Here is a 16,592-nt window from a genome sequence, read left to right on the forward strand (position 1 = left end):
GCCGCAGCGTCCTTGGGAACAGTGTCTGTTTTGTAATGATCAAAAAGCCACATAATAAAAAAGCCATTTTCTGAGTTTGTGGCATTGTGTGTCCTTCTGGGTGACAGGTGTCCCCCGGGAGGAACAGTCAGTACATCTGGTTCAGGCCCGTGCTCCCCGTTAACCAGTTGTGGGGGTCACTTTACATCTCTTAGGGCTGCGGGACCTCAGCTGATAAAAGAGCTTTTTAGCTCCCCTGTCGCCTGTAAGCTCTCTGGAGTTGCTGGAGACACATAGCGGAGAACCACACACAGGCTGTATGTAGGTGAAGTAGGTAACAGAACCTGGCCCAGAGCAAGGGGTGTGATACTCAGGATAGTAATAATGCTCGGGCACTGGGGTCAGAGGCCGGGCAAATCCCTCCCACTGGACCTGCCAGCCTTCCTCCCCGAGGCAGCCCTGTCTCACCCACCCAGCACATGGGGCGCAGAGCCCAGGTGGCCACCCTTCCCTGTTTGCCTCCCTCTGGCCCCTTCTTCGAGTCTCCCTCTCACTTCTGTAATCAGCTAAACCAACTCACTCTTCACTGCAGGGGAAGTGAAACGGCTGGGGACAACTTGCTGTATTAGGTATGCAAAGTGCTTACTCCTTCAAAAGGTTAAGGCAATGGGTGTGAACTCCCGACTGGGTTTCAGAAGTGGACAGGACCCCAGAGAGGAGAGGCAGGGATGGGGAAGGGCTCAGGGCGCTGCCCTGTTTGAGCCTGACTCACCTTTCACGGCGCCCTGACCTCTGGTGTGGAAACTGGCACAGTTAATTCCGTGTCACGTGTTATACGGGGCAGGTTACAAATAGCACGGGGATTAGCAAACCCATCCCGAAACCGCCTGGTTCAAGGGCAAAGTTACCAGTTTAACTCCGGCACATCACTAGCGACTGAGAACCGGGAAGGGAGTTCGATGGCAAAGAGGGACTGTGACCATACGTGAGTCGGAGCTAGGACGGAAGGTCCGAACGGCTCGGGCAGCGAGGACCCTTGTCTCAGACGCTAATGGAGCGCACGTTTCTGTGACCTGGTGTCTTTATAACCTGTTCGTCCGGGCGCTCGCGGCAAGAGGCTCGCTCCACGGACCCCGGCCAAGAGCTCCGGAGCGGCAGGAGGGCCACAGGCCACTGGGGGGACCGTCGCAGAGGGCGCAGCGGCGGGAACCCGGGGACCCCTGCCTAGGCGGCGGGCAAGCCGAAGAGAGGGGCAGGAGCTGCCCTTTTCCCCCACTCGCAGCCCAAATTCTGGGCTCTCGGCCCGGAAGGGAACCGGCTCCTACACGCCGCCTGGATCTCGACCGTCGCCTTGTGACTTGGGACAGCCAGGAGAACCCCAACTTGCCGCCCCCTGCCCGAGGGCCAGAGGTCAAGGAGGTGGCGGCGGCGGGGCACTTTTCCCGGATTCCTTGCGCGCACGGGTACGGACGCGGAAGCCGCCCGGGCCCCGAGGCTGCCCCTCACTCTCCCCCCCGGGGCCGGCGCGCCTGTGGCCCGCAAGGGCAGCACCCGGCGGCGGCCAGCTCCGGCCAGTCCGCGCGGCCCTGCCCGCGCCCCGCGCCTCCCCGCACCGCCTCCTCTGTAAACACCGCGCGGCCCGCCCTCCGCGCCCCGACGCGCAGGTGGGAGAGCGCGGGGCCGCCGGGCGCCGGCCAGGCCGCGGGCGGGGGCGGGCGCCGCGCTCTGCCGGGTGCCCACGGCCCGTGCTGCCCGCCGACTGCCGGCGCCGGCAGCGCGCTCGCAGGACCGAGCCTCAGGTAAGCGCCCCGGGCCCCGCGCTCCTCCGCACCCCTGGGGACCGCGCTCTGCGGCCGCGGGGCCAGCGCTGTTTAGCGTTCAGGCGGGGTGCGGGGAGCGGCGCCGCGCGGAGCAGCCGCGCTAAACCTGCTCCCGCGGGAGCTCTGGCGCTCCACACCCGCAAAGCTCTTTCCCAGGGAGGGCTTTGCCTCTGTTTGCGTCAGCCCCCAAACACAGCGCTTTGGACGTGGCGACCTGCTGCTCATTTGGAAATGGCCTTTGGCAAACAGCATTGTGAGGCGGATTTGGCTTTGGGGAAATGAAGTGTAGGCTGGTATTTGGGAAAGGTTTCCTTTCCTGTTACTGCAGATATCTGTGCCACTTTGTGAGTGCATTCGTGGTCGGGGGCTGGCGGGGGGGAGTGCGGAGAGATGGATGAACATACTAATTTGAATGGGGAATTAACTACCTATGCCAAGTACTTAGTCCGTGAGTCCGTGGAAGGGAAGCTACACATCCAAATTTAGGCTTTACTAGTATTTGGGAATTGGCCTTAAGGCAATTGAAGCCTTGTGACTCACATCAGAGTCCAAACACCACCCTGCAATGAATTGATGGGGCTTTGTAGCACAGAGTCACCCTTCACCTCTGTCTCCAGACCAGCAAAAGATATTACGGGATTCAGTCTCTTCTTTTTTTTAATTAGTGCAATACTTTAAGTGTTGTTTCAGCTTAATTTCATCTTCATAAATATAGTTGGTCCAAGTTTAAAGCACAAGCTTGTGTCCCACTTCTATTTCCTTCTCTCTCCAACTTCCTTCTGATTTTATCTTACTTATTCCTGGAAAAGTACTTCCTAGAATAAGATCAGCTGTTTCCTTTCTTTACTGAAACTGACGCTACTTGCACATGATTTGTGTTTGTCAAGATAGCCTTGGCTTTAGCGACTCAATTTCTAGCTCTTTCATAGGATCACGGGTGGCATAAAATATTTTTCAAGTTTTCTTTCTTTGAGTAAGTGAATATGTTCTTCACCCTGGGGTTGTCTTTTTGAGTGCCCTGACTAGAAGGGTCCTGGAAAAATATTCCATTCATTAGCATAAGACAAAGTAACTGGCTGATAAAGTCAGTCTGTATAAAGTAGACAGCTCTTTAGAGGTACATTTAATATAGGAGACCCTTGAAGTACAGGGCTTGGGTGGTCTGGTGGAAGGTGCTTTTCCACTTGATTTCATGTATACTCTTTCAAAGTTCTGTCGCTGTTTAGTGTTTTGTAACTGGTGATTTTTATCGGCTGCATATTTTTAATGCGGCCGAAACTTTTTGTGGAAGTGGGTGGCACCACGAAGGAAGGCAAGCAGGAAGCCGCCTGCCTACCTGGGGGACAAGGGGCTACGTGGGCCGCTGTGCTAGAACCCCCCAAGTCATCCGAGACCCAGTAACCAGACCACCAGATTTCAGGGCGGCCCCAGTGTGTGCCTGTTTGAGGTCTCAAGAGTCACATTTTGACAGAATTAACTTAAAAGCTCCCAAACTCACTGTGTTCCTGAACTGCCTTCACCTTCAGCTGAAACTGTTGAACTTGGGTCTTCTGTAGATGGAGCCTTAGAATAAAGCCAGGAATGGAAAGTTGCTGCAGTCTAAAACAGGAAATGGAAAGTTAGTTACTGAAGGAGAAAATTTACCCACTTGGAAATGCTCAGAGCAGCTGTGATGAAATGTGGGATGTCAATAAATCAAAAATCCGTATGGTTCTTCCTTCACTTACCATTGTGTGTGTGTGTGTGTGTGGTTTTTTTTTTCCTGGGGAAGTGAGTCCATAAGACTCATAACGGGAAAAGCCACACCCAGTTACTTTTGTTGTATGGGTTTGAGTTTTCAAGATACTCTTAGGTGAGTGGTAAATACATTTCCCCTTCTTACATATCTTTATAAAATTACATATTCAGGAGTTTCTGAATGCCAATTCCTCTGACTCAGGAACCAACTCATTGCTCTACAGCGTATCAGTTGCACAAAGTTGTTCCTTATGATTTCATCCTAGTGTGATTTTGGGAAAAGAACAGGGCGGGTCAGGAACACCTGTGCCCATTTTATAATTTGGTGTTTGGTGATGTCTGCAGAGCTGGTAAAACCATCGAAGGGAACACACACATCCCACCCACCTCGGGCAAGGGGCCCCTCCTGGCCATGTCTCCTGCAGCTGCTGCCGAGCCAGACGGGGTCCAGGAAGACAGGCATGTCAGCAAGCTCATTTTCTTCCTTTTCGTCGTCGGTGCCATCCTGCTGTGCGTGGGAGTCCTGCTGTCCATCTTTGGGTTCCAGGCGTGCCAATACGAAACCTTCCCAGACTGCAGCGTGGTGCTGAAGATCGCTGGGCCGGCGTGTGCCGTGGTTGGGCTGGGGGCTGTGATCCTGGCCCGCTCCCGGGCACGACTTCAGCGAACTGAGGCGCGCCTGCGAGGCAACAACCAGGGGGACTCCGACCGAGCCTTCCTCTGTGGGGAGAGCCGCCAGTTTGTCCAGTGCCTCATCTTTGGGTTTCTGTTCCTGACGAGCGGCATGCTCATCAGCGTACTGGGCATTTGGGTTCCTGGGTGTGGCTCAGACTGGATGCAGGAACCGCTGAACGAGACAGACACAGCTGACTCGGAGCCCCAGGTCTGTGGCCTCCTGTCCCTGCAGGTCCTGGGGCCCTTGATTGTGCTTGTGGGGTTGTCTTTCTTCGTGGTCGCCCACGTTAAGAAGAGAAACGATTTGAATGGGACCCAGGATGCTTCTGAAAGTGAAGAGAGACAAACCCAGAGCCTGGAGCCTGTCCAGGTGACTGTAGGTGGGTCGCTGTCTTTCCTTTGCTTGTTCATATCACCGTGGCTGCAGCATCAAGGCTGCTCTTGGGTCTGGCCTCAATTCTCTCTCTTCGCCTCTATCCTCTCTGTCTGTCCTTCTCTCTTTCTCTCTCTCTCTCACACACACACACACACACACAGAAGCACACAGACACGGTTCCGCCTCTTTCATTATCCCCATAGGTATCCCTCAGCACGTGCTTTCCTCCCAGCAACACCCTGTTATCTAACAAAAGCATCAGGACATTGAGTTGTGACTGTTGCTGAGGTTGCAGGGCAGATGAAGAGCACAGTGAGAGGATCCTTGAGGCTACCCTGGGAGCCTTCTGTCACCTGAGGGACCTGCCACGTGACCCTGTGTCCCCTGTTATTCTCACACCAAATACTTAATGGCACTTCTGGTTGCTGAAAACGTGGGTTCTTATCACTGTTTATCCTTGACTGGCTGCCCTTGGAAGCCCTTAACTTCTCTTGGCCTTACTTTGCGTGTCTGTAAAATGAACACTGCACTTCTGAGTTTCCTGGCAGCACTGATTCTAGGATTCTGAGTCTGTTGCAAATCCATTGGTCTTCCACATTTTGAAGGAGTCTTCTGTACTGTTGTCCACCTTATTCTTCATCTTCTCTAATTTTGTCCTTGACTTCAGGGTCAGGGCGAAATTTGGGAGCAGGGGCATAGATACAGATGAAATGTGACTGCCCTGGTCACTTCTTTCCCCATGGGATGCCCAGAGATTCCCTTTGGGTCCCCCTGCAGAAGACCTGCATCACCATGTCCCAGAGGCAGTCCCCAGCAAAACCACATCAGGAGCTCTGGTCTCACCTTCACACAGAAAGAAAAGCCTCCATCGCTGCTTATTTTTGCAAATCGCTGTTTTATTTCAGTCTCCCACCCCGAAGGCACAGCCTTAACATCTAAGAGGCTGGGTGGGCAAACGGGATTACAGAGCAGAAACTGTGGAGGGAACAGGGAAGAAGTGAACCGTTTCTCTTGGGTGAGGCTGTCTGTTGAGCCGGCAGGTCTCACTGGGGGGATTCCCCAGGCTGTGGGCCTTGCATGGTATTGGCTTCAGAGAGGACGGGCAGGTGGATTTACAGATGAGCATTGTGTTCGATCAGGGTTGAAGCGTCCAGCTTACTTATTTGTGCATTTATATACTTACAGTGACATCAACACTAGTTATTTGTTAATAATAGCTAACACACATACAGAGCTTATTCTTGGGCCAAATAACGATCTAAGTGTTTTAGTGTGCACTCTTCAAGAGCCTGTCATGTGAAATTCATCCATGCCCTCAACAGTCCACTGTGGCAGACACTTAAGTGTCTCCATGTAAAAGGTGAAGAAACCGAGGCTCAAGGATCCCAAATAATTGGCCTAAGGTCACAAACTAGCAGGTGGCAGAGCCAGGATCCTAAGTGAGGCAGTGGGCACACATATGCTCACATAGGCCCTCCCGGGACACTTGCTGTAATTCTATTTCTGCAGTCTTCATCCTTCACCTGGTGTCCTGAGTCATTGTTAAATGATGAAAAGGCTCACCCAATATTATAGGTGTTCTTAGTTCTTCTGGGGAACACAGTGCGGGCCAAGTAAATATATTCATGGGACACTCATGTTCTTCCACTTAGGTGGGGGCATATTGGGTGTGCCCTTTGGGTTTACTATCAGGGAGTTTGGGGGTCCAGCCTTACTCCTGGTGACTGGAATTAGGGGGAGCTGGGAGCAGGGCTGGGGCAGGGGTACGGTGACTCCTGAGCGTTTCTGTCCTGACGTTGGCACTGAAGAGTTTAAAATCTTTTCCATATAACCATTTAAGTCCTATCAAATTTGTGAAAATCTGGCACTGTAATTAACTGTCTTTCTCTCCTTTGATATTCTGGAATAGGATTTACATCTTTAGAAATCATGCCTTTTAGCACAATTGTTAAGACTCTGGACATTGTCTATCAATGGTCAGTTCTGCCTTATGAGGGAAATTGAGGGTGATATGAGGCAAATCTTATCTAAGTGCCAGAATTCAGCTCTTTGCAGACTAGAAGACAGAGTAGATAAATCAAGATGCATGGTATGCATGTTGCGGGCACACCTAGTGTTGGACCCTGGACACACCCGCAGATGACTGGTCAACTCACAGAGGACATCAAGTCCTGCAGGACATAGTGAAAGGGAAACCCCAGGGACAGCAAGAGGGCTGGGCGCAGGCCTGGCAGAGGGATGGGCAAGCCTCGGAGATGGCTGGAGGCTGAGTACTTCCTTGTCTGTGTTTGATAGGTGACTGGCCTGCTTTGGAGGCTTATTTCCAGCTCCTTGGTCCTGCAGTGTGTAATTAAAGTGAACACTCAGCCTACCTTCCTCTCACCTACCAAGACCTTTTGAAAAAATTAAATAAGAATCCCAAGACAACCACTGTTGTCTTTCGAGCTTCAGTTAGCCACGCATATTTGAAGCTCTAATTGCCATCTCCTTGCAGAAAGAGAGATGGAATTTATGCATTTTCTGCAGGGGAGGCATTTGAGGCAACAAGCTGGAGAGTGGAACCACTGGCCAGATGGCCAACTGGGAGTGTTTCTTCAGACATGCAGACAGGTGCCGCTTGCTGCAGAAAAAGTCCCTCTGAGTGTGTGTGATCCCTGAGAGAGCTTGTTCCATGCTCAGCACCGTCTTAACCCCTCACATGAATCTGGTCCTCCTATCTTCCTCTGAGGCAGGTGCAGTTACTGCCTGCAGTTTACAGATGTAGGCTGGGACCTAAAGAGGGCAAATGACTTGTTTGGGCCACGCCAGGTAGTAACTGGCAAGTGGAACCCCGGTGGCTTTAGAGAACCCTGCGAGCATCAGGACTGCCACCAATATAAACCAGTCTCCTCCCTGAAGGGGAAGTAAAATCCTCTTTGCTCCTCCCTTCTTCCTGAGCTGTCATGTGGAGTGGCCACCTTAGCAGAGGCTGCCCTCAGACCTCTTCATAGTGGTGCCACTACATGTCTAGAAGGTTCTGGGAAACTCATCTAGTACATTTTGAGTTAGAATCTGAGCTTGTATCTGGTCCCCTGTTCTCCTTCCCAAAACACAGGAATGTGTTCTGGAGTGAACAGTGGCAGTAAAAAATGCAGGGGAGAAAAAAACCCTAGCTTTTCTTTGAGTTTGACAGTCTTTGATAAAGCTTGGAAGAAACGCCGGTAGATAAAAAACTCAGCAAGAACAGAAACCACATTGTGGAAATAGGGATGAGGGACTATATTGTGGCTGTATTGTCATTTGTTCAGAGGCTGAAACTGCATTTGAGGAGCAGAGCCACTTTACCCAACAGCTGACTTTTGAAGAATTAAAACTGTAAGTTGGAAATGAGAAAAACTTTACAGCAGTAGACATCCCAGGGGAGGTAAGGAACTTTGTTAGCAAACACTTGTGAGAAACGCTTTAGCTGAGACTTGCTATGAAATGTTAGCTCGGTTCTTTTTAACATGGTAAAAAAAGATATAACCTACAATTTACCAATGTAATCATTTTTAAGTGTATAGTGGCACTCGGTCCATTCACCGTGTTGTACAACCCGCCATCACCATTATCAGTTCCTGAAGGTTTCTCATTATCCTGAACAGAATCTCTGCCTCCATTAAACTCTAACTCTATCGCCCTTGCCTCCAGTTCCGTAGTAACCTCTATTCTCTGCCTCTGTAAACTTGAATTGCCCACTTTTCAGTTCTGGTGTTCTGACCTTTGCTATATATGGGTCAAAGGTATAATTAATGTCTTTAGCTCTCGCTCATTTGCTTACATTTTTTACTCATCCATCTTCAACAAAATGTGGTGTTTCTTTAGGTGATGCCGTGATCATATTCCCACCCCCTCCACCACCTTACTTTCCTGAGTCTTCAGCTTCTGCCACTACTCGGAGTCCTGGGGCTGACGGTTTGCTGCCAGATGAACGCCCACCTTCATATTACAGTATTTTTCACTCTGGGTAAGACTCTCCGTTTGAACCTGAACTGTAGAAACAGTGAACCACTTCAGGCCTGTGCCTGTCTTCAGGCCAAGTCAGCTTTATGCTGTGATACAGGTGTAACCATCAAGGAGGAGTGTCTATTTTGCTCTCATGATGTTAGAATTATCATCTTAATATTCACAGCACCTTTCAGGAAACTTTGGGTAGCACATAAATTAAAAATTATAAGAGTGGTTATGCCAGGTTCATGTGAAGCCTTCTCCAGGCATCTGTCTGTGCTTGTAGCAGAACTGGGCCTCAAAATGCTGAACCACCTGTCAGCCAGCCCAAGTGCTGGACCAGAACTCGGGAGGCCCCTGCTAAGTTGGGCTGCTGTGGACTGTGGGAGGTGTGGGGGTCCCAGGAGACCCCAGAATGTACAGAGGTTCCAGTATCTAATGGGGATACTTGAGTGACTGACTGAAATCAGCCTGCACCCTGCCTTGAGCATGCCAGTCTTCTCTCCTCAATTTTAAGTTGCCCCCTGGGCCTCAGAGTCTTCTCAGATTGCTTGAAGAGAAATGTTAGATTCCCATTTACATCCCCCAGGCTTCCCACATGTCACAAATTAGGAGGCCTGCCTGGGGTCACATTAAACAGTGTAAACGTGAGTGTTTTTTCTTGAGGCAGAGGGATGCCATTGAAGGTTGAGGAGTTACAGAAACGGAATATGAGCAGTGGTTAGCTCAGCTCTGATTGGGGAAAGGCTGAGGGCGGCCAGACCAGTTAGGAGGCTGACTCACGGTCATGGGCCGGCTGGAGTAACAGGAGCCTGGGACTGTGGTGATTGGAGAGGGAAGAGCAGGACTTCCTGGTGGTCCAGAGGTTAAGACTCTGTGCTTCCACTGCAGGGGTTGTGGGTTCAATCCCTGGTCAAGGAACTAAGATTCCCATGTGCTGTGTGGTGTGGCCAAATTAAATAAAATGATAGAGCATTGTTGTTTTTTTTTTTAAAAAGGAAGGGGGAGGAGGAGTATGGGAGGGAATCTGTGGTGGAGGATGATGGGAAAATCAGAGGTCGTGACGTCAAGGGTGAGGGACAGTAACAGGGAAGGTCCCTGACTGAGGATGATGGGAATGGGCTCGTATAGTCAGGAGAAGAGAATGGCTGGCTTGCGGTGGAAGGAGAGCAAGGCGTGGGCCTTGGAGGGAGACTGGACGGGCCAGAGCTTGGAGGGAACTGAGGTCCTGGAGACGGAATGGCAAAGAGGCAGCTGAAACCAAGAGGGCAGAGGCGTCAGAGACCTGTGGAGAATCCTCGGACAAGGAAGGAGTTCTGGGAGACGCCAGACGAGCAGGGCTGGGGCAGGCACTGTCCCTCCCCAGATGGGAACCCAGGGTGTAGGAAGTGAAGGCGGGATGGCTGGAAAATCTCCCAGGACAGAGCCGCACTCAGTGAAAACTGACTTTTGAGACACGCAGTTTTTAAAGGCAGTGAGAAGCGGGACCCAAGAGATTGCTAGGGACCCGAGCGTGCTCGGGATGAGTGCTGCCTTACCTGGTCATTCGTGTTTTAGGGTACACAGTCTAGTGCTCCAAACTGGGTGGTGAGCTGGAGATCCAACCAGGGACGAATGCAGGAGTTGCCCTGTGTGGATGAAAGGGAGGTTAGGTTCTGGAATTTGGAGAATTCTGTTTGTGAATTTTTGTATTCTTTTCTCCAGTAATGAATTTCACAGAGATAAATAGATAGTTGTCCATTACTTCTACTAAAAATGACTCCCCCTGCTGCCACTATGCCAGAGTCTGGCTTTTCTCCCATTACCTTATATCATTCTCATAGTTACTTAGAAGGTACACACTGTCATCACCCCCATTTTACAGATGAGAAAGCTGAGGCTTAGAGATCAAACAGCTCAAAAGCAGCAGGGTGGAAACTCAGATGCAGGTCTGCCCTTTGCTGGAGCCCATACCATTAACCAGTATGCCTTTCCCACCTCCCTTCAAGCTTTTGGCTTAATGATTTAATTTTTTATTTGCACAAGTTTGTCTCCCTTATGTTAGCTGTCTCCAGATGAAATAGCAGAGAGGAGTAGCTGTGTGTGTATGTGCATGTACTTTTTTGAAAGGCATCTATATGTTTGTACTCTTTGTCTTCTCAATGACAAGGGGAATGACAACAGGAGTGAAACCGTCTTAATATTACAATCAGCTCTAAGGACAGTAAGGGGTAAGAAGTTAAAACATATCTATGCAAAATATATATGGCGAGAAATTACTCTGGAAGCCCTTGCAAATGCTTCCAAATGCATCTAATTAAACATGTGACCAGAACCTGGTATTTAAGCGTGATGACTGATTCCCTGTTCTCCCGTTCATGTTCCCTCCTCTTCATCTTCATAGGTCCCCAACTCCTGAGGGCCAAGGCACGGCCTCTGAGAGAGATTGTGAATCGATATATACGATTTCTGGGACCGCTTCATCCTCTGAGACCTCCCACACTCTCCACCTCTTGTCCGAACTGCCTCCCAGATACGAAGAGAAAGAAACTGCTGCTACCACATCCTTGCCTCCATCTTCTGAGCCTTCCCCGCCATGAACCATGGACTCGTGTTCAATTTTATATAGAATCAATCACTATTTTATTTAATTTGTTTTCTAATAAAAAATACAGTAGCATCAGCTGTGTCCTGACTTCTTGGTATAGCATCAAAATCAGGAACAAACCTTCCAGATTAAGCCGTCAGTGCTTTAGACCACGGGAGAGGCAGGGTGCTTCCAGATGGGAACTTAAGCAGGTTCTCTCACTGAGACCTACTATTCCAGGAGATTGGTGGGATCATTTGTACTGGTGCGTGAAGAGACAAAGGCTCAGAGAGGCTGACGAACTTATTCAAGGTCACATTGCTTCTCAATGGTGAGGTTAGATGTTGGACTCACCCAGCTGGTTTCTGAAAGCCAGGTAGATATCTCTCCCCTGTGCTGCCAAAGGCCAACCAAAACCAGTGGTTAATGTTTAGCTTGGCCCATTGGGTTTCCAATGTTAATTGCTTCTGGGGCAGGGAAACCAGATGACTCTCTTCATTTATTATTTCTTCCTCTTCTTCCCTCTCCTCTTTCTCCCTCCTCTTCCTATTCCTTTTTTCTTTTCTTTTCATTTTGAAAGAAGGTAGTTAGGGTAACTAGGTAATCTACACTGGGGCAGTTACTAACACTCTGATGCCTGAAAGCCTTCTTAAAATGATGTGACATTTTGGAGAAGAAATTTCTTGGGACATTTTGGTAACTAGATTCCCCCATAGAGGTTCAGGAAGGATGAGTCTTTCTGTATTAGAAGGTGCCCAGCTGTCTGCACCACCAGCTTTTATTCGTGTAAGCCTATTGCTGAACAAAAACACTTGTATAGTTGGGTACTATAATAGATATTTATTCTAGATATAAACCTTAAACAATAATCACTATTCTCGATTTTACCTGGGAAAAACTTATTTTTAGAATCGAAAATTTGTAGGAACTTAGCATTTTTGTTAACAAAATTTGATGTAGCAACAATGTAACTTTTTATGCCTTTTACCACAAGCCCTTTTTACCATAATTCCCATAAAAATCAGTATTATCCAATATTTAAGTGCCTGAAAGCAGAATTTAAGGCGTTAATGCTTCAATAGTTTAACTGAAGTAATGACTGATTTCATGGGAATTGCCACTGCAATAAATCAGGAGTAACAGTCTGTACCAGCAGGACCGACCTATTTCTAAACTGAACATTTATTGGATTGAACTGCTCTTAAAATTCTGCTTTTTTTCCCCCTGGAAGGTTAATTATTCACATTCTAAAATTAGGACAAAGGGTAGATTATCACCACTTGCTTCTGTTACTTGTTTAAAATGATTAAGCCAAAACTTCTAGGTAGAATTAAGTTTTAAACACTTACAAGTTCTCATATATAATCAAGAGCCTTTTTAATGACTCAACGTTAGGGTTTGTAACTGGGCGTTTTACTTTTATATGCTAGTAAACTTAAATGGCAGCTAGAAATGCTTAGGTATAAGTTTGACCTTCTGGTGGGAGAGGTCTGTTTTACCTCCATCCATCTCCTCAGTATTCAGCCAAGTGAGAGCTGATGAAGCCACAGCATTGCAAGGGGACCCTAAGCAAGAGACGTCTATTGCAGGACTGAGGCTTGGGCAGTCAAGCTGGGACGAATCCTTTAGTCATAGGAAGATGCATCCTTCACCTATTAAGTTTCTAAAAAAGTATGACAGCTCTGAAAACCCATCTGGCGGGCTGTTACTGATTTTGTCTTTTTATCAGTTAACTTTTTTTTTTATGTGAAATCAGTCATATAAGATCAACCATTTTAAAGGGAAAAATTCAATGGTGTTTAGTACATTCACAATGTTGTATAGTCACCATCTCTAATTCCAAAATATTTTCATCCCCAAATAAAACCCCATACCCAGTAAGTAGGCTCTCCCCATTATTTCCTTCCCATCCCCTGGCAACTACCAGCCTCTTCTCTCTCTCTCTAGATTTACCTTTTCTGGGTACTTCATATAGGTTATATCATACAACATCTGAACTTTTGTGTCTGTCTCCTTTCATTTAGCATGCTGTTTTAGAGCTTCATCCACATTGTAACATGTATCAATACTTCATTCCTTTTTGGAGCTGAATAATATTCCTTTGTGTGTATAAACCACAGTTTATTCATGATGGACATTTGGGTTGTGTCTGCCTTCTGGCAGTTGTGAATAGTGTAGCTATTAATATTTGTGTCCAAGTATTTTTTGGAGTATCTATTTTCAGTTCTTTTGGGTATATATATAGATATGGAATTGCTGGGTCATACATGACCTTTGAGTTTTTGAGGAACTGAATACTGTTTTCTACAGAGGCTACCCCTTTTTATATCCCCACCAACCATGTACAAAAGTTCCATTCTTCCCCACCCTCAGCACCACTTATTTTTGTTAATATTATTATCATGATTATTATCGTTATCTTTGTGTGAAGTGGTATTTCATTATGGTTTTGGCTTCACTGATGAAGTCATGCCCTCATGACAAATAATGTTGAGCATCTTTTCATGTATTGTTTTGAACACTAAACATTATCATCAGGAGCATAAGAAATCTTACTCCAGATTTTCCTCCTGTGGTGTTGGGAGGCATGATGCTCTGCTTTACAGAAAATAGTGATGAGGTCTACATCGGGGGGACCACCCATGCCAGGCACTGCCCTGCTCCCCCTACACTAGGAAAAGCCCCTCTTGTGACATCCTTGTCCTCCCCCAGGGATAAGTTAAGTGGACCCAGTCAAGAAATTCTACTGATATTGAAGCATTCTTTGACAAGGTCAGGTTCCTTTAGTATATCTATAAGCTATGGAGGAGTGAGCGAAGACAATAAAGCAGATTTCAGAGGATGAAAGCTGAAGGGGAGGTGAGTATGTGCTCATTGAAGTTCCATCTGAGAGGCTGGAGTGGAGTGCAGGGGCAGTTAAAGTTAAGGTGGCCTCTTCAATGTGATCCCTATCAAAGTACCCATGACATTTTTTATAGAACTAGAACCAATAATTCTAAAGTTCATATGGAACCATGAAAGACCCAGAATTGCCAAAGCAATCTTGAGTAAAAGGAACAAAGCAGGAGGCATAACCTTCCCAGACTTCAGACAATGCTACAAAGCTACAGCAACCAAAGAGAGCATGGTATTGGCACAAAGAAAGATGTATGGATCAACAGAATAGAACAGAGAGCTGAGAAATAAATCCACATGCCTACGGTCAACTAACCTGCTACAAAGGAGGCAAGATTATACAGTGGGAAAAAGATAAGTCTCTCCAGCAAGTGCTGTTGGGAAGTTTGACAGCTGACTATAAATCAATGAAATTAGAATATATATTCACACCATACACAAAAATAAACTTAAAATGGCTTAAAGACTTAAACATAAGACATGACATCATAAAACTCCTAGAAGAGAATATAGGCAAAACACTGACATAAATCTTACCAGTGTTTTCTTAGGCTAGTCTCCCAAGGAAACAGAAATAAAAACAAAAATTAAAAAATAGGGCCTAATGAAACTACAAATTTTTGCACAGCAAAGGAAACCATAAATAAATGAAAAGACAATCTATAGAATTGGAGAAAATATTGTAAATGATAAGATCAAGGGCTATAATTTCCAGAATACGCAATCAGCTTATAAACTCAACAACAAAAACAACCCAATCCAAAAATGAGCAGAAGACCTAAAATAGACATTTCTCCAAAGAAGAAATACAGATGGCTAATAGGCACATGAAAAGATGCTTAACATTACTAATTATTAGAGAAATGTAAATCATAACTACAGTGAGGTACCACCTCACACCAGTCAGAATGGCCATCATTAAAAAGCCTACAAATAACAAGTACTGGAGAGGGTGCGGAGAAAAGGGAACACTCCTACACTGTTGGTGGGAATGTAAGTTAGGGAAGCTGCTGTGAAAACAGTATGGAGGTTCCTCAGAAAACTGAAAATTGAATCACCATATGATCCAGAAATCCCAGTCCTGGGCATATATCCAGACAAAACTGTAATTCAAAAAATACACGCACCCCTTTGTTCATAACATGTTGTTGTTGTCGTTCACTCGCTCAGTTGTGTCTGACTCTTTGTGACCCCATAGACTGCAGCATGCCAGGCCTCCCTGTCCATCACCAACTCCTGGAGCTTGCTCAAACTCATGTCCATTGAGTCAATGATGCCATCCAACCATCTCATCCTCTGTCATCCCCTTCTCCTCCTGCCTTCAATCTTTCCCAGCCTCAGGGTCTTTTTTTTAATGATTCTGCTCTTCACATCAGGTGGCCAGTGTATTGGAGCTTCAGCTTCAGCATCAGTCCTTCCAATGAACACTCAGGACTGATCTCCTTTAGGATTGACTGGTTTGATCTCCTTGCAGTTCAAGGGACTCTCAAGAGTCTTCTTCAACACCACAGTTCAAAAGCATCAATTCTTTGGTGCTCAGCTTTCTTTATGGTACAACTCTCACATCCATACATGATTACTGGAAAAACCACAGCTTTGACTAGATGGATCTTTGTTGGCAAAGTAATGTCTCTGCTTTCTAATATGCTATCTAGGTTTGTCATAGCTTTTCTTCTAAGGGGCAAGCATCTTTTAATTTCATGGCTGCAGTCACCATTTGCAGTGATTTTGGAGCACAAGAAAATAAAGTCTGTCACTGTTTCCATTGTTTCCCCATCTGTTTTCCATGAAGTGATGGGACTGGATACCATGATCTTTGTTTTTGAATGTTGAGTTTTAAGCCAGCTTTTTCACTCTTCTTTTTCACCTTCATCAAGAGGCTCTTTAGTTCCTCTTTTCTTTCTGCCATGAGGGTGGTGTCATCTGCATGTCTGAGGTTATTGATATTTCACCTGGCAATCTTGATTCCAGCTTGTGCTCCATCCAGCCCAGCATTTTGCATGATGCATATAAGGTAAATAAGCATATAAGCATTTTGCATAGAAGGTAAATAAGCAGGGTGACAATATATAGCCTTGACATACTCCTTTCCCAGTTTGGAACCAGTCTGTTGTTCCATGTCTGGTTCTGACTGTTGCTTCTTGATCTGCATACGGGTTTCTCAGGAGTCATGGGAACAACCTAGAAACACAGAAGTCCAAATAAATGAAGAGGAAATAGGCAAACTACCTGAAAAAATAATTCAGAATAATGATGGTAAAAATGATCAAAAACCTTGAAAACAAAATGGAGAAAATGCAAGAATCAATTTAAAAAAGACCTAGAAGAATTAAAGAATAAATATACAAAGATAAACAACACAATTACTGAAATTAAAAATACTCTGGAAGGAATCAATAGCAGAATATCTGAAGCAGAAGAACGAATCAGTGAGCTGAAAGATAAAATGGTGGAAATAACTTCTGAAGAGCAGAATAAAGTAAAAAGAATGAAAAGAACTGAGGATAGTCTCAGAGAACTCTGGGACAATATCAAATGCACCAATACTCATATTATAGGGGTCCCAGAAGAAGAAAAG

At 46.6% G+C, this 16,592-nt stretch overlaps 1 protein-coding gene across 1 annotated transcript; it reads left to right on the forward strand.

The window, feature by feature from the left end:
* The first annotated feature begins 1,312 nt into the window (after positions 1–1,312).
* Positions 1,313–11,207, forward strand: TMEM171 (transmembrane protein 171). The gene is made up of 4 exons (XM_065905555.1): positions 1,313–1,442; positions 3,882–4,591; positions 8,431–8,572; positions 10,937–11,207. Exons 2-4 carry the CDS (start codon positions 3,949–3,951, stop codon positions 11,130–11,132), a joined length of 981 nt encoding a protein of 326 aa, XP_065761627.1. The 5' UTR covers positions 1,313–1,442; positions 3,882–3,948; the 3' UTR covers positions 11,133–11,207.
* The last annotated feature ends 5,385 nt before the right edge of the window (positions 11,208–16,592 follow it).

Source organism: Muntiacus reevesi, chromosome 14, assembly GCF_963930625.1.
Source record: "Muntiacus reevesi chromosome 14, mMunRee1.1, whole genome shotgun sequence".
Classification (NCBI taxonomy): Eukaryota; Metazoa; Chordata; class Mammalia; order Artiodactyla; family Cervidae; genus Muntiacus; species Muntiacus reevesi.

Excerpts from the sequence above, each read along its gene's own strand:
- TMEM171 (XM_065905555.1), top strand. The coding sequence starts at position 3,949 with ATGTCTCCTGCAGCTGCTGCCGAGCCAGACGGGGTCCAGGAAGACAGG. Across the intron at positions 4,592-8,430 it reads GCCTGTCCAGGTGACTGTAG|GTGATGCCGTGATCATATTC; the intron begins GTGGGTCGCTGT and ends GTGTTTCTTTAG. Across the intron at positions 8,573-10,936 it reads TACAGTATTTTTCACTCTGG|GTCCCCAACTCCTGAGGGCC; the intron begins GTAAGACTCTCC and ends TCATCTTCATAG.